At 38.2% G+C, this 22,891-nt stretch overlaps 1 protein-coding gene across 6 annotated transcripts in view; it reads left to right on the top strand.

Moving 5' to 3' along the window:
• The window catches only part of cadm1a (cell adhesion molecule 1a), a 322,140-nt gene that overhangs the window by 203,697 nt on the left and 95,552 nt on the right, over positions 1-22,891 (top strand). For 5 of the 6 annotated variants that reach the window (XM_067491839.1, XM_067491841.1, XM_067491842.1 and 2 more), the window contains exon 2: positions 9,362-9,379. The exons of the other annotated variant lie outside the window; for it this stretch is intronic. In XM_067491839.1, coding sequence (XP_067347940.1) covers positions 9,362-9,379 — 18 coding nt within the window. The remainder of the gene's footprint in view (positions 1-9,361; positions 9,380-22,891) is intronic. 6 annotated transcript variants of the gene reach the window in all.

Genomic DNA, 22,891 nt, shown 5'->3' on the forward strand with positions numbered 1-22,891 from the left:
AAAACAAATTGTTTGGTGTAAAGCTGGTGTTTCCCCAATTATTTTTTCTCTAGTGAAAATCATGTTCAAATGTTGGATTTTTGTGGAGGTGAGAGGTCAAGAGTTCCCAGGGTTCAAATTCACTCAGTATAGGAGGGAATTTGATGTGTTATCTGTGGAGTGGTTTGATGAGTCGATTGAGTTGGTCTATACACTTCCCAGGTGTATGGTGGCTTTTGATTTCTGGTTTTCCGACTGATGCTCTGGTTCCAGATTGTGGATTTTACTGGTGAAAAAAGTAATATTTATATGCATTATCTTGGAGAACAAAATTTGTATTAAACAAAACCAAAATATTCTGTATTTACTGCCTACACTTAACATTAGTTACAGTCACAGTGATGTGAAAAATTGGGTTTCTTCTGAACTATAACTTGTTGGCTTGATTTCTAAACAATGCCTCAACAAATTCTCGAACGATAGCCTGTCTTATGGAGGCATATGGGAAATTTGTGAGGCTGTGAACATATTTTTCAGTGTGTTTTTCACATTCACAGTTTGCAGGGTGTGAACAAGCAAACTGTGAATGTGAAGTGAAAGGTGCTATTACCGTTTTTCTTACTTTGTAAGTCTACAAAATAATAGAATGAGCAAAACATTCTTTTCCCACAGAGTGGAAAATGACAGTAGCATTTATGAACTCCACATTCTCCTGTTGCATGAAAAACAAAGCTATTTCTTGGGCTTCTTTGTCACATCCTGTCAAAACAAATAAATGTGAGCAGTTTAAATAGGCTTTTCTTCCAAGCCACAAGCATTACAGATGTCTATGTTTTCCATACCAAAACATGTGACCTTTCTAGTTTAATTAATTGCATCCATAATTTCAGTTCCCATTTGACACCTATGAGGCTCACTGATGAGCTACAACTAAGAAGGCTAAGGAGTCAAAATAGATTGATAGTATTTTGCCCAAATGAGAGGGTTTACCTGGTGTCTTCTGTTCTGTTTCACTGGAATGCCTCCAAATACATTTCTAATGCATTACGTGTAAGACTTTTAAAGCATGTGGGGGGCAGAAAACTCAAATCAGTTTCTTCACTTCTTGCACTTGCACTACAGTTGAGTGGTCAGGTTATCACACTGCCGTTTGGTATCTTCACACCACCACGTCCCAATGCTCTCTGGAGCCATTGGGTTTCCATTACCACAAATCCATTCCACTCATTTAAAATTAATGGCTGTGAACCTTTTCTGACCCCAGAGATAAGCCAGGCCAAGGCTCTCTCTGAGTCTCTCCCTTTCTCTCGCTCTCTCTTTTTTTTTTTTCTTTTAAAGAACACCTTCAGGATTAGGTTTTCCTCTCCTTACCAATCCATCATTGAGTAGATGTATTTTGGGTAAAGTAATATTTTGGTGGTCACTGCACTTCCTCCTTCACTTTCAAATCTTCTACCCAAAACTTCCCCGTACATTACTTTGACCAATACTTGCCTTTTCAGGATTTACCTGTTTTGTTGAGACTGCATCTTCATTAGTGGATGAACAAGTATTTTGGTGTAAAAGTAACATAATATTTTATGTTGGTTGTGACAAATGATACAATAATACAAACTAGCATGATCACCCTGACTCTAAAATTGTAAAGGATACATCATTTTCCCAAAGCAGGTTGATATGTCAGGGCTCCTGTAATGGGTTTGACATTTTGGTAAAACATTAAAAAAAACCTCCATTCTTAGAGAAGTGCCATGCATTATTGCACATTATGTAAAACAATAGAAATGCCTAAAAGTAGCTATTGCCATCGGCAAATCTATCATTACACATTTTGCCATTATTTTTACTTGTTTAAGGATTGTACATTTTTTTGTCAAAAATGACCAAAATTAAGAACAACTGTGCCTGTGCTGCATAAATATTATGTTTGTATATTATGGTCCTTTTGTGGCAGCTAAATTCAAGTTTGTATAATAGCAATTCTGAAAATGAAATCATGCGTTTGAGAACCAGCATTTGTCCTAGTAAGCGTGAACAATCATCCAGATGGTTCTGTAAACACTCAAGAATGTATATCTTAACTAATTAAAAGGAGCCTCAAAAGGACCCTCAAAGCATAATTTGATTTTCCTATAAGTTGAGCTGTATTTCTGTATTTTTCTTATGCACCATGAAAATGCAGACCTGCTTAAAGCCACTGGATGATCAAGGCTTTGAATTTACCCACCACCTATGACTTGGTGAATAGTGAGAATTGGTCGGGATTGGGGGTGTTCGGGACATTACCCTGGGCTCCTTTTTACTGTCCCCCGAGGACACAACCATTGGTGGTGGAGGGACGAAGCTTTCTCAGCCTTATCAGCATGGCAGCACCCAGTGCTCTAATCGCTGGGTCCCAGAGACAGCCGGAGGTAAAGGGAGAGTGGATGAGTGAGCAACATCCAAGGAAGGGGAAAAAAAAGAAGGAAGGAGAGAAGGGAAAAAATGCAATGTTTATACCTCTTAGGTTACATCAAATGACAGCTGCTTTACAGTTCAGTGCATAACTGAGTAGAAATCCTTTTGGTGAGAAGAGAAAAGTACAGATTCTGTCCCATGACACATTGTTGGTGATGAAATATAGACACTTTGCAGTTGCATCAGAAGTGTCTTAGCAACAGCATCAGGTGCCATCTTAAAAGCATCCTGAGGAAGCATATAAAGGAAAAAGATCTCGAAAGAGTGGTGGTCTGATGGTGGATTTGTTACAGTTATCCACTAACTTGACCTATACAGCAACATTGACCTCTTTCCAGTACAATACAAGTTCATACAATTTTAACAAATCCCTACAGATAAGGCAAAAGCTTGTTTTTGCAGAAACTATTGTGGAATGAATTTTCTGTAAAATCTTCAGAGAAAATGCTTGAAATAAATGCAGGAGTGTTGATGAACAGAAGGCAATTTGCAACACACAATGAATTCTGATGGTTTGTTGGTTGCAAAATCTATGCACGTCCTATAGTAACACTGAAAGTCAATCATAACATCTTGGCGTCAGGCATAGTATAGTGCTTGGTATCATTTGTTGTCCTGACCTGTGGCAAGGGTGGCTTACATAAAGTTGTGCAGGTACATAAAGTTGTGGCTTGGATTTCCGTGTTCAAGAAGTTATTTAACTGCATAATATTAGAGAACCATACAAGTAACATACAATTTAAAAATCATTGTAAAACAATAATAGATTAAAACTGAACTTTTATTGCCACAATCCACCACAAGTAGCTTTTGTTCTAGTAATTTAATCCTTACACAGCAATAACATCTATAACGTTAAGAAGTTTAATTAAATATATCCCCATAATGTGTACAGAGAGCCAACGGGAAGTCAGCCTGCTTGGCAAATCTTGGACGCGCAGCTCTTGACCATCTTGGCTAGAGAAGGATTGTGGAGCACATGCTGTATACTCCCAAAAGCACAGAAGCATGAGTATGTGCCTAGAGAGCAAATTTTATAGTAATGAATTGGTTGCTATTTTGCACACATCGTTTCTCCTTAATACAGTCTTCCACTCCAAGTTGGACAGCAACAAAGCTCAGCTTATGTAGCCTTATTACTGCCAGGGATTGAACAGGATTACCTTAGAACCTGTCTTCCTGTAAAATATAAATAGGTGGGTAGGTTTTTACACGCGTGAAAAAATGACCAAAATGAATGTATTTTTATGCAGCAATGTGTCGTGGCTGTAGCAAACACAGTGTTACCAAAACAGAAATAACTTTCTGCTTCATGTGATGTAAGTCGTGATGAATGTCATGTGACCGAACAGTATATTAAGGCGAAACCACGTTTTAATAACCAAAACACGTTTTTTTTTAGTGCATAACTCTAACCTAATGTGACCCTTACACCTTTGTGCCTAATCATACGCAAACAGTTATGTTTTCACAAATGTTTTGGAATATTTGTCACCATTGTAAAAGATGTCATCCACCATTTTGTACACCAAAAGGGTGCAGTTGTACTGTTTCAGGTGCCTGACTCCCTGCATGGGGGCATTGTTTTTTGTTGTAAATATGGCCCCAAATGCAAATTACCAAGCAGAGATTCACAGGAAAGTTAGGGGATTTTCATGACAACTTCTAGAAGGTACAACAGAGATGCGCATAACTTATGATGTGCTTCAGATCACATCAGTGGAAGTGGTAATTTATCCATGCAATATCAAATTAAGTATCTGCAATATGGCTTCACAAAGTAGCTTCGAGGCAAGTATTTAAAACTTGGTTTTAAAGGAGCTTCAAGGTAACTATTTTCAAAATTTAGGTAACAAAGGGGAGTAAGGCTCTCTGGGTAGCGTCATTTTGAACACATTTCAAGGTAATCATCAATGTGAGTAATGTTTAACAACGATTCTTAGGATGAGTGGTAGAAATGTTAAGTCACCAGCCTCAATCTGTTAAATCTAAATGTTAATTTATATAGTCCAACTGGCCAGACCAAGAGACATGTCTGAGTCCATAGAGGGATGATCAAACAGTTCATATAAAGGTATGAAGCAGGTCAATAAGAAACAGGCACCGTTCATGAATGTTGGACAGTCTTGAGACGTGGATGTCACAGGACACGCTGGCACAGTGTGAAAGCAAGCAGCTGGCTGAAGTTGTGAGGCTGATTGCAAGCAATGTGAGGCAGGTGCATGTGGGAGGAGGAGCAGTGCAGGTGAAGGTACAGTAGACACAGGAAGCAGAACAAAGGTTTTGCAGAGGGGGCTGGCTGGATCTGCAACAAAGAGAGTGTATGGAAGGTAAACAATGACTATAAATGAACCGCGAGGGAGGTTCACAAAAGTTCACTTGTCATCATTCAGATAAAGTCTTTTACAACTGCTTCGGAAAATACAAATACCCTAGTCTATTATTTTATTAGTTTTTTAATACAAAACGGAAGTGCTACATAAAGTACTAAAACATTATTATTTTATCAAAAAGCTTTGATGCCACGACAATCCAGGTATGGTTGTAAAACCCAGTGCTCATTGTGATAGAGCACAGCGTGTTCTATTCTCCACACTTGATTTACTGCTATTGCTGGTTTAAAAGAAAGACAATAGGATTGGTGCTATTGATAATTAGTTTTTAATGTGCCACACTCATCATGTCCAATTTCATGCCCCTTAGGCAGCTGATCACAGATTTAATCAACACATTATTGCTTGCTATACTTACACTGACTGCAGGGAGGGCTTCTCTGTGTATGTGTGTATGCTGGTAATAGTGTGAAGGGGACAGTGTTATCATGCATTTGTGAGATTGAGGAGCAAGCAAGAAAAGTTGTCAGCATGTGCATCCATCCCAGCCATGTCCCTCTTTGATAGACATTGAATGTGCGTTCCAGGCCATTAACCAAGAGCTACATTTGAAGATGACATGCTTGGAAGTGTGTGGTCATGCTGTGTCAAAGGAAGCCATTGTTATTACTTTGTTTCTTGCAAAGAGGAGAGTGTTCAGGCCCACCTCTCTGGATGAATACAGATGAAAAAAGGGCTGTTATGTCAGATATTTCAGACCACTCTCATAATACCTGGCACATAAATTCTGGATAGGTTAGGTTTTCATTGCCATGTGAGGTTATAATGACTGAATGAATAAATAAACAAGAATGTGTTTGAGTGGTTAGCATGGCCACCTCACAGCTAGAAGGTTGCAGGTTCGAGGCCCCGGCCCACTGCACTGTGTTTGCTCTGTGCTCGCGTGGGTTTCCTCCTGCAGTTTACCTTGCAGTCCAAAGACATGTATGTTAGCTAATTGGTGAGTCTAAATTGTATGACTGTCTGTGTTGCCTCCCCCCCTCCCCTGAGATTTGTGACCTATCCAGCATGTACCCCACCTCTTGCCTAATGACAGCTGGGAGAGGCTCCAGCGCCCCCGTGACCCTAAACAGGATAAGCATTTACACATTATGAATGGATAGAAATAAGACCGTTGGTTGGTTGCTGCCACTATTACAGTGCTCAGTTCATCAGTGGCGGAAACAAAACAAGCTTTAAATGCGTAGGTAGTAAATATACTGAACTGACACAGGATACAGTTTTGATATTGTTGAGCAATAGTGATGTAACTCACTTGCCTTGTCTTTCATACACTGTGTCTGATTATGGCCCAAAGCAACACATTCTCAAACCACCATAGAGACTTTCATATATTTTGGTGTGGATATTCAAGCTCCTCAGAGAATGACTGCTAATGGTCTTGACCTTACCTGGTCCTTTCACTTAACAAACTGCCAAATGGACAGTGTTCAAAGTCTGCAGAGGTGCATTAGATTATTGTCTTATCTAGTGTGTAAATAATCAGGGTAGAACCTAAATGCAAATGTAAATAAGTTTTGTAGGGAAATGATTGCAACTGGATCATGTTTTGTGTTGTTATAATGTGAATTTGCTTATTAAAAAAGTAAATAGGGAATGACAAATGCAATGATACTGAACAAATCAATAAAATGTTCCCCCAAATATCAGTTTATCAAATTTTCACTATGCTTGGCAATGAATAGAGAAAGATTGTGGAAAGTGGTTACCAAGGGGAGAAAACAGTCGCTTCACACAAAACTATGGGTATTAACCTTTTAACACAGAAAACAAACTGAAGTCTTTATCTAAACTTAGCCAAATTAAGCAAAGTGTTTTTGTTGCACATGGGATCCAGGTGTCAAAATCCTGTCTGGGATGTGACAACACCTTTCCTGACCACCATCTTGCATCGATCTTTCCATTACTAACAGAGAGACATTACTGTAGGTTCAATTCACGAATCAGGGTCCTCAACCAGCCGTAGAATACAGTTAGGACATGCTTTCTGACAACCATTATCATCAAGTGTTTTATTTATTGCATTGTGATGCCAGTCTCACACAAAACTTAGTAATGGGTGGTTGCTTTGTAATGTCTTTCTTTTACAATATGGTTTTGAACAGTTGGACAATTTGAACTTGCCATGCTGTCTTGTTGCTAATAATGAATCTAATCACTTCCATTTATGTGCACGACCGCTGCTGGTCTTATGACAAGAACGTGACCACTACTCAATGTAAAGAGACCATAATGTTGTAGGGCTGGAGTGTCGGTATAGAAAAAGACGAAGCAGCAGAAAACCACACAACTGGAGCCAGAGAAAGCAGTGGCAGTGTTTATCTTGAACTACTTAGCTCCCTGGCTGTGAGTCAAATGTAGAGAGAGACATTGGGAGGTGGTGGAGGCCTTCATTAAATGCAGCTCATGCCCTGGTGAAACCCTGGTTAATGTCCCTATCATCTCTGGAGTGGTCCAGCATCCAGCTCTCTGTCCAAATGACTCATGTTTAATGCATCTCTGCAGTCCTTGTCATTTAACCTCACCTCTGGAGGTTGTGGGTCGGGGCGGGATAGTGAAGGCTCCCACAAGACCCATAAGAGGCAAATCGGCAATGCAGCTATTCTTCACCCGCTCTCCATTTACTTAACATGGAGAGAGCTGCTCCATGTCTAACCTATAGCCGTGTAATCTCCCCAAAGCCAAACCCCCTCACACCATCACACTGCATGAACCTGAACTCGAGGGTGGTCCGGGCCGACTGTTAGGCTCTCTAAAGCACGTCGCTACCCTGCTCCCTGTGTGCTGTAGCTGAATTCTTATGTAGAGGATGGCGGGAGACTTTATGACTTAGCAGTTTACTCTTTTGTTAAGCTGTCCAGTTTATAGCTTTGGTAAAAGCATTTCAAGTAAGACTGATGGCTGTCAAATTCCATCAACCTTTGTCAAACAGAATCTTATGTAAAAAATCAAGGACTTGTGTCTGAGATATGCTAAGATTGTATTCAGATTGCATGCATTTGAATCTCTTATGCTCATTAAACACTAAACTATTTGAAATGAATGCAGTAGCTAGGAAGTGAAAGTAATTTACATTTACAGCATGGTTGGACGACACATCATACAAGCTTGTTTGAAGCAGACTGAGGCCTTTAAGCTTGTAGAGATACATGTCCGGGGATTTAGGCAAAGCAAATGAGCAATGATTCAGCAAGATAAGTCTTTACCACAAATGGAGCTGTGTAACAGGATATAAAAGAGCCGAAATTCTTCTCTTTGTTTCACTTCACTGATCTTCATGCTGCATTTTCCTCTGATTTTCCCTGCTTACATGCAAAGAACTGCCTCCCTCTCACTTACACTTACACACCCACTCAGTCTCTGCTTCTTTTCTTGCTCTGGATAATGGTAATTAGAATAGCACCATGTTTGAAATTTGGCAAAAGTTGAGGAGGAAATAGGTTTTGTAATCAAAAGCTGCCTTGTAGCTGGAATCCTGATGCTTACTTGGCTGAAAGATGTTCTTCAACGATGGGAGCCTAAATGGATGCCAGACTCTACTGTATGCTGCGGGCCAACACCGCACTTTTCTTGCAATGTTGTATTTCATACAACTATCCCAACTGAGACAGATTTGTTTTTTATGAGTTTGCATTTTTTATTTAAGTGTCCATCCCGCTCTGATTTTTAGATGGCCGACAGACAGGCATGTTATTATTTTGCAGTAGACTCAGAGCAACATCACTGTGATCAAGGGATGTCTATGACACTATTGCGCTGCACTACTGGGTATTACTGTGCATCTTGCAGAGGGGGAGATACATATGAACATACAGGCAGGAACTTGTTAGCTTAACTTTGCACAAGGCTAACGGCAAATGGAAACAGCTGCTCCCTTAAAATGTACTTAAAATGTTATACCTCATTTGATTAATCAAAAAAAATTGTTTTTTTCTAATGAGGATTACCTACAGGCCTGTTTCTTGGCTGGGAGCAGAGACTCCATGGAGTCTCTCCTGGTAACCGAGCAACCTGACACTTTTGCCTATGGTGTGGTTTCTTTGTTGATACAGTACATGCATTTATTAACCTAATAAGACTTTGTTCCTGTTGTGAGCCACCACACTAAGCTTTAAAGGTAACATTAATTATATCATTGTTCTGTCTGTTCTGTCTAAAGTTCATTTGTGTGTAGTCTAAAGTTAGCCGAATAAATGAAAAGTGTCAGCAAAGTATCTCTACCTTATTTGCAATTCATAACTTCTAAATCAAAGTATTGTGATCAAAGTTTAATCGTAGCCAAATTAATTACTTAAACACTTAAGCAACCGGCTGTTTCTCTGATCAACTGTAGCCTTTAATAATTTCTTTTAGAGGGGACCGGCATGAATTACTCTTCTTTGCTGTTTCCTGAATGTTATAAGCATGCACTTCTGCACACTGGCAAATGGGGGCTATTAAGTTTAAGTTGGGCTTTGAATGCTAATATCCCTTTCTGTTTGTTTTTTCCCTTTCCTTTTACCCTTTCCACCTGTCGTCCTTCTGCAATGTAGGAGCTACACAATATCCAGGTAAGCCTTCCCCACAGTTCTTTTCTTCTTGCCCATTACATCCTCTGTCATATTCAAGCTTTGCAGCTTTTCTTTCTTTCCAAAGACACACTCTCTCCCTGCATCTGGTGTTTGTATATTACGTAGACACAATCTGCAGACTTTCTCCATCTCAGTTCCTCTTATTCGTTCTTCCATTTAGATTTCTGTGTGCCACACTCTTGCACTCATCACAGTCCATTTCTTCCAAATGTCATTGCTGCTGACAGAAACATCTTCCATTGCTTATCTTGTTCTAAATAGCACTTGCTGTAGCATCCTGGTGGAGACTGCATCTATTGCTAAGACAGAACTCAATGAGCTACAGACATTTGTTCAAAATATCATTTCCTCAATGTGACTAACGATTTTGTACATACAATGTATAGCATCCTTATCAATCCTTTCTGTTATTTATTTTTCTGCTTTTGAAATGTTATGTCATTATGAGTGAATTTTATTTCATAAGCCTGATCCTTTTCAATAAAGGTTGGCTTTCAGATCAATATCTTGATGTTCATAATGTTCATATTCATGTTTCACATACAGTGCCAAGCTGAGATATTGTTAAAATCTTTTTAGGTAAAGACAGGAGATGAAATAGTTACAGTATAGAGATGTGACTGCAGTCAAACATTTGACACCAAGTGGCTTTAGACCTGTTGATCCATGTGTTTGGACTTTCAGCTCTATTGCTCTTCTTGGTTCTCCCAGTGTCAGTGCAGTTAGAGAAACGTGACATTATCTGTCAAACTCAAACTGAGTCAAAAGGCAATTAAAATTCCACCCTATGTATAATTACTTTTATATAGGAACATGAACTCAACCATATGTTGTCAGCCTCCCCTGTCCGTTCTGTCCTATGTACTTTAGAATCATATAATTTATGACAAAACAGATTGATGTTTTCATTTAATACTGTTGTTTGTTTCAGCTGCTTCTACTTGATTGTTTGTTTTATACATTATTAAGCTAATGCCAATAAAACTCTAAATTTGATATTTCTAGTCAAAGGTCTGCTAGAATTTAAGACTTTAAATCATCTGAGTGTTAAATATCAATAAGAGTAGCTTAACAGTAATCACAGAAAAGACAAATGCTAATTGCATAATGACATTTCTTTAAAAAACAGTATCATGAAATGACTTTTATAGGATTTCGGTTTTTAAACTACTTTATTGATTTCCAATGGCAAATTGTTGTTGGACAGCTGCACAAAGATGATTACACTACTCCTGGGGTTTCAGTGTCTTGTCCAAAGACACTTCGACAGGTGGCTAGGAGACAAAGACAACTATCCGCCAACCCTCGGTTTCATGGTTTCATTCCACTGCCTTACCCATCGCTACAGACACCTTGTGCCATATACGTCAACTTTTGCATGACCAGCAAACATCTACCACATACTAAGACAGAAGCAAATCAGAAAACAAGGGGACATCTTACTTGGACATAATAGGAGTTTTCCACCTGGTCATAATGTGATTCCATAGGAAAAAAAACATGCTGTAAATCCTGTCATGTTGCCTGTTTAAATGCTTGCACTCCCTCTCTTGCCTGGCTCTCCTCTGCCAAGCGTTTTAATCCAATTAGCAGTGCCAGTGACAGTTATTTATATGTACATGAATTAGAATTGAACAGCAAGAGATCCTCCCCTGGGGCTGATTGGACAGAGCCCAGTCCTTCACAGGCCAGTTCTCGGTCACAAACCTATGCTGCAGTGACCACCACAAAGTAGTGGTGGTCTCTGCAGCTGACTGCCAGCAAAGCAGCAAATGAAACTCACACCAACATGCACTGCCAATGACAGTCATCATCTCATCTGATTTTGATATGGAAGAAAACCAGTGCACATTTTACTCGGCAGTGAAATTCTTTGACCCTATTATTATCTTTTTTTTTTTCTTTTTTAAAAGCTTTCAGTACTTAAGAAACATTTGACTGACTCAAATTGGGACACTCTAATAAGCTGCCTTCTCAGTGTTCAGGTTCATCCTAGGTCTATGTTTTTGTTGCATTCCATTGCGTTCGACTGAAATGGTGCCAAATGAGTGTGTAAGCTGCCAAATCTGGCTCTCTTACCCTTTTGAACTATTTGCCAATCGTTGCAGTATTTCAGAGAGATAGAAAAAAGTAATGTCACAACATTGGCAGCATATCCCTCTAAAGATTTTAAATACAATATGTTTGGAATTAATTTTTAGAACATTTTAAAAGTTGGATTCATTACCTATGTTTTTTTTTAAGTTTAGTCATGGACATTTTAATGTTTACAGTTGTTCGTCTGCAGAGTTGTTAGTCTGCAAAGTCACTTATAACATTTCATTTGTTAATTATATACTTAAAGTTAATTATAAGGAAATGAAAGAACTCAATAAAAGTTCCAGATGGCTTCTTTTGGCTCAAATAAATAGAAATCAACCCTACGTTTGCATTTTGACTGCTCTGTATCCTCCCTGTGTGCCAAGTGTTTTCTAAGTTTACAATAAATAAAGCTGAAATTAAAAAGTACTAGACACATGGCACAGCAGTCACAAAAACCTTTAAAGAGATACAAAATCATCAAGATAAGATGAAGCCAGTCAGGAATGCAGATGCGGACCTCCAAACCCAGGTCTATAAAGTGAGGTAAAATGGAAGTGTATACACAGTTAAAAGTCAACAATAGTTACACAGTGTCTTAGTGAGGTGAAAGCTTTAAAAGCCCCTCCCCATAGTTACAGTAGTTGTTGCTCTGCTGGTAGGACGAACAACCTTCTGAGCGACATTGTCTCATCTGTTGCTTTGAATATTGATGGTGACAAGCTGTGGGAACACCAGCCAGAGAAAACATGCCGATAGCTTTCAGTTTTATAATGCTGGTTGGAGTGTGTGACTGTTCGGATGATTTACGTTGTTTTTAATCTGCATCAAGCCATTAGGTTAGCCGTTGTGCCCTGAATAGATTATTATCAAGTCGTGATTCAAGAAACTTTTTGCTAAGCATGAAAATTTAGAAACCCAGCAAGGTTGCTATTAGTAGTTCCTAAAATCCACCATTTTGGAAAAAAAAACTGAAAGCAAGCAAAATATTTATTTTTGTCAGAGATTACTTTGCTTCCTTAGTTGACCTGCTACTACAGACAAGAGTTCTCTTTTCCTGCATGGATGACTTGTGTGTTTGTTCTGTGTATCAATCAATAGAATAAAGGATGTGCAAGGATGGAGGTAGGCTGAGGGACGCAGCAGTTAAACACAAGGAGTCTTATCCATGTGTGCACAGAGAGGCTCTTTAAACACACAAACACATGCATTTACGCGTGTGTGGCAGCCATACACACACAGAGTACAGTTCAGATAGATGACTAAATCAATCACATGCATGCAGTGTTTGCTTGTCAGCCTGTATGCTTTTCTTTTATAACACAGGTTCAATTTCCCAAGCTGGAGCTCTATCAGCGTTTTCTCAGAACATGCATTCAGCAAGGTCATCTCTCACTGCACCAAGAAAATTTCCCTACCACAGGATGTGTCTTTGCTATTGCAACGTCAATAGTTCCCAGTCCAATTCATTGCCATCTCCATTTATCAATGCACGAGCAGCTCAGAGGCACGCTGAGGATACAGCTCGTTCAGTTAATAGACCTTGTTTTGTTGTCTCACTTTGATTCCCGTTGAATCAGATTCATTCAGCTAACAACCAGATGGATTTTGAGTTTTATTCAAATTCTCAATTGATGAAATAATTACAAAATGTTGCCTTTAACCTTGAGGCCACACACCAAGGTCAAGGGTTAAATGTTAAGTTTTTCACTCTTTGATTTTACGATGCAAACATGTATTGATTCAAAACATCCAACTGTACCAAGTCACCTACTGCACTGCCTCTTTACTATGACACACAGAACAGTGGGAAGACAATTAATAAAATATATCAGATGAGGAAACTGCAAGCTATAAAAAGTTATGACTGGAATTACAGTTATCAGGGAGCAAAGAGGTTGGACTCTCTCTTCTGTCTGTACAGAGGGTACACAGGTCTGTAAAGAGATTTCATGTGGGCAGTTTGGAATAAATGATTTTTTAAAATTGTTTTGTCAAATGATGAGGCTGACACTATTTAACGTTTTATTCTTCTTACTAATGAATAAAAAAGAAAAAAAACCTTTTATCCGATTATGAGGCAGCAGGTACAAGGTGCTGCGATTGCAGCACCTTGTACCTTTGTCTTGATGATAACAGCTCCCACTCAACATAAATTGGATTTGATATATCACTAAGAACTTTCTGGCCTTTTCTCATCGCTCGGGAGTCACAGTGTTTTGTCGTGTGGTTAATCTGGGATCCTCTTTGTCATATACACAGTCTGATTAAGATTGTCCTTATTAGCAACAGACAGTGAGAAATACTAAGCTCTAATCTCTAGCAGGTCATGACTGACAAATCACTTTTCGCATACGTACTATATATAGTATATACACAGACTTTAGTGAAGTGCTATATTTCTTGCTGTTCTAAAAATCATTCCATTACTTAATTATGCCTTTAATTCATATTAGAATTCAGTAACATTAATCATGACAACATACAGCATAGCTTAAGATGCTAACTCTTACTAATTGCATCACACCCTCCATACTCTGGACCTCCTGCTCTACAGGCAGATTGGTCACACTCTAACAGGGCTTGGCTGTGATGTGATCTCATTTACTCAGAGTGTAATGAAATCTAAGTGGTTGAACTTAAACTGCAAACATATTTTGATCATTAAGGAGAATGGCACAGCTGTTCAACTATGTATTTTTCTAATTAACCTATCATAATGCAGACAAGATATGACAGTGCTTGTATAAAGTAATTATCTTTGACATTTCCAGATAAATTGTTTCTTGTCTTGTTGCTCACTATCACCACCTGATGAGACAAACAAATCATTTAACTTTAATGTAGCCATATGTGAAAAGTGAAAAGTGATTTGGCAGTCATGACCTGCTAGGCATTGTTGAAACTGTAACCACCTTGACAATATAATCCATTCTCATGTAGTACATTATTTACAGTATATAACCAATGGCTCCTAAGCAGCGTTGGTGCTGTCATGTTGCTAAATGGAGTATAGTATGCATGCTTCTAATGCAAGTACAATTTTTTTTACTTGAGGGCTTATCAAACTATGGTTGCATTAAATTAAAGAGAGAGAGATGATAAATTATGCCTAAATCCAATCAGGTTATGGGGTATAGAAACCTAGTTTTATATTATTCAATGTCAGCCTGGTATTTACAATATGGGCTGGTATTAAATATTCATTCTTTGATTAACAAACGTAATAATATGTGATTTCTCAATAGAGGATTGTTCTCCGTCATTCTATGATAATTACATTATTTGTCCTAATGAAATCGTATGAAATTAAAAGAAAAAAAAAAAAGACTGCGCAAACCTAATTTGACAGCTTAGTCATCTTTTAATGTCACCTCTGTGTGAAACCGATTACTAAGAACTTTTGCTCCAAGCACATGTCGAAACATTCTTTTGTTCAAAGAAACATGTTAAAGATGTTTCACTAAGGAATTTCATAGAAACTATGAAAAGTTTCATATGTGAATAAACTAAACAGGCATACATATTTAATTTTATTATTCATTGCTTAATTAGGTCACAGCAGGACACATATGAAAAGAAAGAAAGTGGTTTTGTGAGTGTGAAGTCGCTGTGTCAGTGTTGTGTCATTATGGCCAGTGTTGTTGAGGCTTTTCAGCAAAAGTGTGTTTTCATGAGCTATTTGTTTCATATTGGAAGAAGTGGAACTAGAGCACGAAACAAAGAGAACGAAAACAAGAGAAATCAACCAAGAGAAATCAAGAGAAACATAAGTTCAAAAAAATGTGTTGATGTGTAGAAAAGAGTGACAAACAAAACTTGCAGTCAGTATTGACGGTTTCTTACAGCTGCCTGTCAGGACCTATAGACAAAATCAGAAAATCCAACAGACCTCATCACTTTGTCTCACCAGCATTTGCACATAGCCTGGACTAAACTTTGATTTTCAGAATCTATATTGTTTCTCATCAACTCATTTATTATTCACACTACATCCTAAACATCAGATTGTTAAAGACATTTTACTATTTCATTGAAAATATTAGCTCCTTTAAAGTTTGATGGCAGCAACACATCTTTAAAAAGTTAGAACAGGGGCAACAAAAGGCTGGAAAAGTAATTGCTGGAAATCAAAAACAAATGGAGGAGGATTTGACAATTAATTAGGTTAATTGGAAACAGGTCAGTAACATGACTGAGTATAAAAGGAGACTTTCAGTGAGGCAGAGCCTCTAGAATGTAAAGATGGGCAGAGTTTCACCCACCTGTGATAAACAGCGTTTTCAAATTGTGGAACAGAAAAATGTTCCTCAACGTAAAATTGTGAAAAGCTTGATTCTCGCACCATCTACAGTACATAATATCATCAAAAGATTCAGAGAGTCAGAAGGAATCTCTGTGCGCAAAGGACAAGACCTAAGGTCAAAACTAGATGTCTCTTTCAGGGCTTTGTAGGAGAAGAGTCCAGGTGTTGGACTGACTTGCCTGCAGTTCAGACCTTTGACCAATAGAAAACATTTGGTGCATCATAAAACAAAAAATCTGGCAACAAAGGCCCAGGACTGTTGAGGGGCTAGATTCCTTCATCAGACAAGAATGGGACAACATTCCTCTCCTAAAACTTTAGAGACTGGTCTCCTTACTTCCCAGATGTTTACAGACAGTTGTTAAAAGAAGAGGGGATGCTACACAATGGTGAACATCATCCTGTTCCAACTTTTTTGGGATGTGTTGGTGCAATCAAATACAAAATGAGCTAATATTTTCTATAAAATGTAAACATTTCCCATTTTTAACATCTGATATGTTGTTTATGTCCTATTATGAATAAAATATGGGTTGATGAGATTTATAAATCAATGCATTCTATGTTTATTTAGGTTTTACACACTTTCCCAGCTTTTTTGGGATTGTATTATACCTCACTATTTAAAATGGATTCACTGAAAAAGAGGCTCATATTGACCGTACTAACATTTGTATGCTCAGGAACAAATAGACTGCCACAGCGCTTTTCTTCACTTGGCAAATGCAGTTTATTGCAATTTGCGTGTTGAAAAAATTGCAGCAGCAGTCATCATTATTCAATTACTCAATGAATTAACTGAATATGCGGTTAGCATTAGCAGCATCTAAAGCACATCTATCAGCTGGCGGCACACCTCACTGTGTTATAATAAAAGTATTGCACGTACAAGAGCAGAAATGTAGCGTGCAACAAAAATTCCAAGACACAGGACTTTGTATGTTACTCATGAACTGCAAAAGAGAGTGGAGTGAGGGTGAAAAATGGCCACAGACTGTAGGCTTGTCCCATCCTCATCGTCTTCTCTGTGATACACACTCTATTGCCGTGTCCGACATCATGGGCACTCTGTTAAGTGTGATCCACGCTGGGATAGAGTGTACTTGAAAACAACTGTTGTCCCTAACACTTCTGATATCAGTATGTCTGCTGTAAGCTTCAGATCAGTGCTAAAGTGTGCTTTCACACAAGTCTCCAATAAGGTGCACATTTAATGTGCACCTTATTGGAGACTTATTATTGTGACTCCACAACTCGTGGAGTCACAACTTACCCTCCAAACAGCCAATAATGAACAGTGTGGTTAATAGTTTAATCATGTGAATATTATTATGCTGAGCTATGTGTTTACGTATAACTCATATAACCATTTAAGAAGCTGGAATCAGTAACTGCTATACATTTTAACATAATCATTTTAAAAGGAATTCAATTACAGTACATGTCTTGTTTAATTTCATTTAAAAAAATATTGCACATATTTGTGTGTTTGTATTTAATAATAAGGACACTTTAGTGATACTTATTTGACAAATTGATTGCATTGCTGTCCATTTTTTTAACTTATCGCTCATCGAGGCCCCTGAAAAGCAAATCCACTTCACCAAGGGAGTGTCAGGAGATGAAGGTTCCACGTTCCTGCTTTCTCACTCTACTCTGCAGCTGCTATATGAGTTGCTAAACGTTTAAAATGGTTGAGTCAGGTACAGTTCAAGCTGTTTTCCACAGTCAGAATATTCTCCAATAAACATTGTGTGCAGTTATCAAAGAAGAAAATGCATGAGATGCCACTGAAAATATCTTGGATGCCTACATGTGTTCATGCCAGTTCAGTATTTTGGTAAAAAACCTTTTTACTTTAAACAAGAGTTTAGTTTGGTTCCTGAAAAAATATACACTAGTACATCTTCTGAATTGAATTTATAGTTTGAAATTATAATAAATAGACATACTGGAAGCATATTGAAGTGCATGAAGTGTTTGTCAATACTGACTATATGAGACTACAGGATGGGAGATTGTAAAACAGGTACATTTCAATTTTCACTAATTTAATGCTATTATTTCTTTGAAAGTATGATATTTGAATGAAATAAAATACAGAACATGTTGCCGTAGAGACAGAGTTCATGACACTTTTATGATTACACAATTTCCATTTTTAATTGGGCTTCACCAAAGGTGTGGACTCATTTGAGAGTTTATCATTTGCCAGAAAAGAAGGAGGTTGGTGTGATTTGTACAACCTGCCGTTTTGAAACGATGTGAGCCAATACAATAAAATATTGTTATAATCAATATTAATGTTTCTCAACCATTGCGGTATTAATTTTATTTGATTTTTTTAAAGAACTGCCTAATTCAAACAGTTGTACAACAACTGTATAGCTGTATAACAAAATCAAGAATAGAACTCGACCCTAAAATTCTTCTTCTTCTAAATTTTACTATTTTGTCTATAGAATAAAACAAATATGTTTGCATAAGTTGCTATGTTCCCAAACCTCAACAATAACTTTTAGAAGTGCAAAAGTGCATAATAAAACACATAACAAAAGATGTAGGATCTAAATTGAAAAAACCTGTTGTGAGTTGTCCCTTGAACATGCCACAGTCATGGTTTAATTCATTAGGGAAAAGCTGAAGACACACTGATGCTTAAAGGTGACACTAATGAATCTTCATACAACAGAGGACGGAAAGATGCCGCAGTGCCCTCTACCTCTCTTCCTCCTCTCTAATTCTTTCTCTCCTTCAGTGCCTGTTCGACACCGGTAAAGGCTCTCAGCTTACTTTTGTTTATCTGGCAGGGGATGTAGATGCATCTCCTCCTCCCCCTTCCCAGTCGTTCCCCCACTCTGTCTTTCTTCCCTGAAAGATATTTCCAAATGAGTGAGCCCAGACCACAGCTGCTTCTCTGACGCATTAATCACTTGGCTGCCACCCCTTCCACTCCTACATGCACATGCACACAGTGCTCACACACACACCCACACACGTGCTGATGGATAACCTGGTTTGACTCACACAAATGAAGGCATGTAGTGTCACCATGTAATATATACACGTGTCAACGCACATGACTTGAGACCAAAGATAGAAATCATGCTGGATGATACACAGATGCAAAACACATCCTCCCACCACTCAAGTGGTCTTGACTCTTTGTACTACACCAAGTTCCTTTCTCTCCATTCAGCCATGGCTCCCACATGACCCTCCATTTTCTTCATCATTAGCAACACCAACCGGCAGCCGTGTTCCATCCATCCCTCCCTCCTACCCTTCCTGCCTCCCTCGATGCACTTCTGTTTACTTCTCAATTTTTTCATTTGAATCCAGCACAATACCTCCCCTCTGTCTCCTCTGAGAAAAGAGGGGCATGAAAGGCAGGAGGAAAGCAAACTAGAGAAGGGAGCGGAGAAGGGAGGAGAGCGTGTTTTTAGATGTTAATTTGTGGGGAATCATATGAAGTGACGCACACGATTTATGTAACGTCCCTGCATAATATGAGTAGACGATTTTACACATCCTGACAGTAAAGCCTATTTTGATGACTCATTATTCATGCAATCATCAATAGACCTACACTGAAGGACTATAGTATATTATACCACTTTTATTATTTAAAATTATGTAATGTGATATGTAGGAGTAGTGAACCCACAACCACTCTGCAGCTCCTCCCTTCTTTTCAGTGCTTTTAGCCTGTTTTAACTTACTTTGTTTTTCTGGCATTGGAAACCTTTCTCCTATTAGTCCAATTTTCAGCCACAACAACTTGCTGTTGTCAATGGAAAAGCTTTTATGTGAATTATTCCAACAAGCATACTAGTGTAGTGACTAGTAGTGACTAGACCTACAGAGCGGACAATCGCTCAAGTCGTTTGACCCAGATGGAATAGAGCTGCGGCTGCAGAGCTAATAGTATTAGTAATAACAACCTAAAGTTGCTATAGATTATATTACACCAACCTTACCATCTGTCCATCCATCATCTGCAACCACTTATTCTGTTCAGGGTTGTGGGGAGCTGGAGCCCACCCCAGCTCTCATTGGGCGACACTGAACAGGCTGCCAGTCTCTCTCAAGACAAACACACACAGACAACCATTTACACTCACACCTAATGGCAACAGTTCAACCTAATGTGCCTGTCTTTGGGCTGTACAAACATCTGAGATTTTTTGAGATCACAAACTGAAGAATTGAGTTTGACAGGTGTAAAACGTGGTATTCTACTAGGATTACACTGTTATTGCCTTATGTAGTCTATGTGTTCAGCTTTTTACAGCCTTTGCATCTTCATAAATGATTACATCATAATTCACAGATTCTAATTTACCTTACAGTAATACTGGACTAAACTAACATGCATGTTTTGATTCAAGGCATTGCAGTTTCCATTAGCAACTGAGATTATTTGCATTGTGCACTAATGCCTGCAGAAAACATAAATAAAACGTACGGTAGCTTTTAAATGGTTACAAATTCTGTTGGACAAAATTGGTCAGAATAGTAACATACAGAACAGAGTCACTGGACATATTTTGCGAATTATGTTGTGTATATTATTATAGACACAATATATCATCACATGTAAAGCAGTAAAAGTTGCCATTTAAAAATTGTTACTGTCTGTGTGGAATTTTCTTTGCATTCATTTAACTTTGCAAAGAGATAAGGGCATTTTGTGCAGCATTCAGCAGCAGTGGCAGCACAAAAGCCACTTACTGTACATGCTCACTGCAAGCATGTAACACCCTATAAAGCTCTTCACACCCTGTACTTACATAATGTGTCACAAATCCACTGTTCCGCCAAGCATCAGTGGGAGAGGTACAGAGTGTGTGTTGGGATGGGGTTATTGCAATATAGCTGTGCCAAATGTGTAGCATAATGGCTGGTGCTTTATTTTTTACACAATCATACAATAATATTTAATTTGTACTCACAATAATTGCAGGGCTCTATGTGTGACATTGTTGGCCAGTTAGCCCACCACGTTTGTCTAGGTCCACGAGGGTTCTTTGCCACTGGCTCTTATTTCAGATCTGTTTAAGTCGGCTGAAGCTCAGTAAAAGGTAGGTGATGCAAACCAACAATGAACCGCAACACTGAAGTAAATCTACTACAGAATAACTTCAGGTGATACATTTACATTTACATTTAGTCATTTAGCAGACGCTTTTATCCAAAGCGACTTACAAGGGAGGTACAAGGCAGCAAAAATCTAAGTCAATGAGAAAACATCAAAGCAAAGTCCTATCAGAAAAGTGTTCACAGTTCACCAGATGCAAGTGCGAGAAAGAGCAGAAAGGAAGTTTTTTTTTTTTTTTTAATATAGATTTAAGTGCATAGAAAGATGCAGAAGAGTTCTGTTTTCAACAGTTTTTTGAATATTGGGAGAGAGTCTGGCGAGCGTGCAGAATTTGGTAGATAATTTGGTAGGTAATAAGAGATTTGGTTGATAATAATCGTCTAGTGCACATTAGGACTAAGAATTAGAATAAGATTAGGACTGTTCTATGGTCAATAAATGCAGAAAACCAGGCATCAACCAGGGATCATATAAAACACATGATGGTTAGTAATGATATTGCTAATATAAAAAAAAAAAAACACTGTCATTGTTTAAACCACAGAGTGTAACATTTTTACTACTTCTTTTAACTTAATACACCGGCTTCTTCCATCATAACATTTTACGGCACCATGTTAGAAGGTGCTAGCTGTGTACTCTTCTTATTGTTACTACCTGATCCACAATGGCGGGCATTCTAAGTGTGGCTCAGCACGGCAAAAGTGATAAAGAAAAGGTGATGTCAGAAGCAGGGAGGATTGAAAAAGGGAGAGAAATCGAACAAGAATCCAGACAACCGTTAATTTTGGATTGAACATCTAGCTAAACTTCACACAATTAGCAAAGGTGGCAAACTTTCTCTTACAAATGAGAATATTGTAAGTGCATTTATATTGGTTGCTATATAGCTGTGCTGTTTAGTTTGCCACCCAACTTTCACTTTTTATGAACCTAATCCAAGTTTGGACAGAAAGCGTGACTGGTATTTATTACAATGATCTAAAAGTTAACTACACTCGACAGCTTTATTTTGTTTTACAAAGAGCAAAATTACTAAAATATTGTGCCACCATTCACCCCGATTACCGATGTATCCTTATTGGGGCTTTAACATGCAATACGTTTATAACGCAATCGGGCAAAAAGTTGTTTGCCTATGTTCTCCCTCCAAGTTCACTTTATGTCATCAGATGAATATACTGCTTCCACAATTATTAAAAAGAGATTAAAAAATGAGGCAACAGAAGGAACTAACTAAAACTCCAAATGTCATGTCAAAGTATCCAGTCACCTATAAAATGGCCCCAAACAATTGCACTCAAGATTACTGTATGAATTACTGTATGAATGAATATGAAAAACGCAGCTATTTCTTGTCAGTTAATGAGTAACTAAACTTAACTAAACTGTCTTATGATGTACTGGATTGTGCCACCTACTAAAGCTTTATAAAAAACATTGTTTGGTAACAATCATATACACAAAAGATATATTAAACATCAATAAATGAACAATACAAATGTGTGATCACCACTGTAGCTACAGAAGGAATGTCTACAACTTCAGCAGGCAAAGACTGTAAAAGGTACAGGCCTGTCGTTCAATTTTGTGCATTATATTTATCTCTGCAAATATGGGTGTTATATACCATAAGCTGCAATGACCTTTCTTTAATAGCAACATACAAAAACTTGATATAGAAGGTTATTTTTAAATGATTTATCCCCAAAACTTTTTATCGCAGTTTAGATAATGACTGTAAATCTGTGGCTTGGTAGTTGCTGTAGAGTAGGACATTAACAAGAAACTGAAGGCGGCAGTTTGCTGGAGACAAAGTTATGGACTTATTGTGGCGTCTGATCAGTAAACCAAGCAATAGGATCATCTCCCATAAATTCTATATATCATATCTCTGAGCCTCTTTGAACAGTGTTAGCCAACACACAGATTAACTGAACTGCCTCCTTCAAATCCCCACCAAGAGGGATTCTACTGTTTGAAGTGGTCAGGCCATACAAGGCTC

Source organism: Channa argus, chromosome 22 (genome assembly GCF_033026475.1).
Source record: "Channa argus isolate prfri chromosome 22, Channa argus male v1.0, whole genome shotgun sequence".
Lineage (NCBI taxonomy): Eukaryota > Metazoa > Chordata > Actinopteri > Anabantiformes > Channidae > Channa > Channa argus.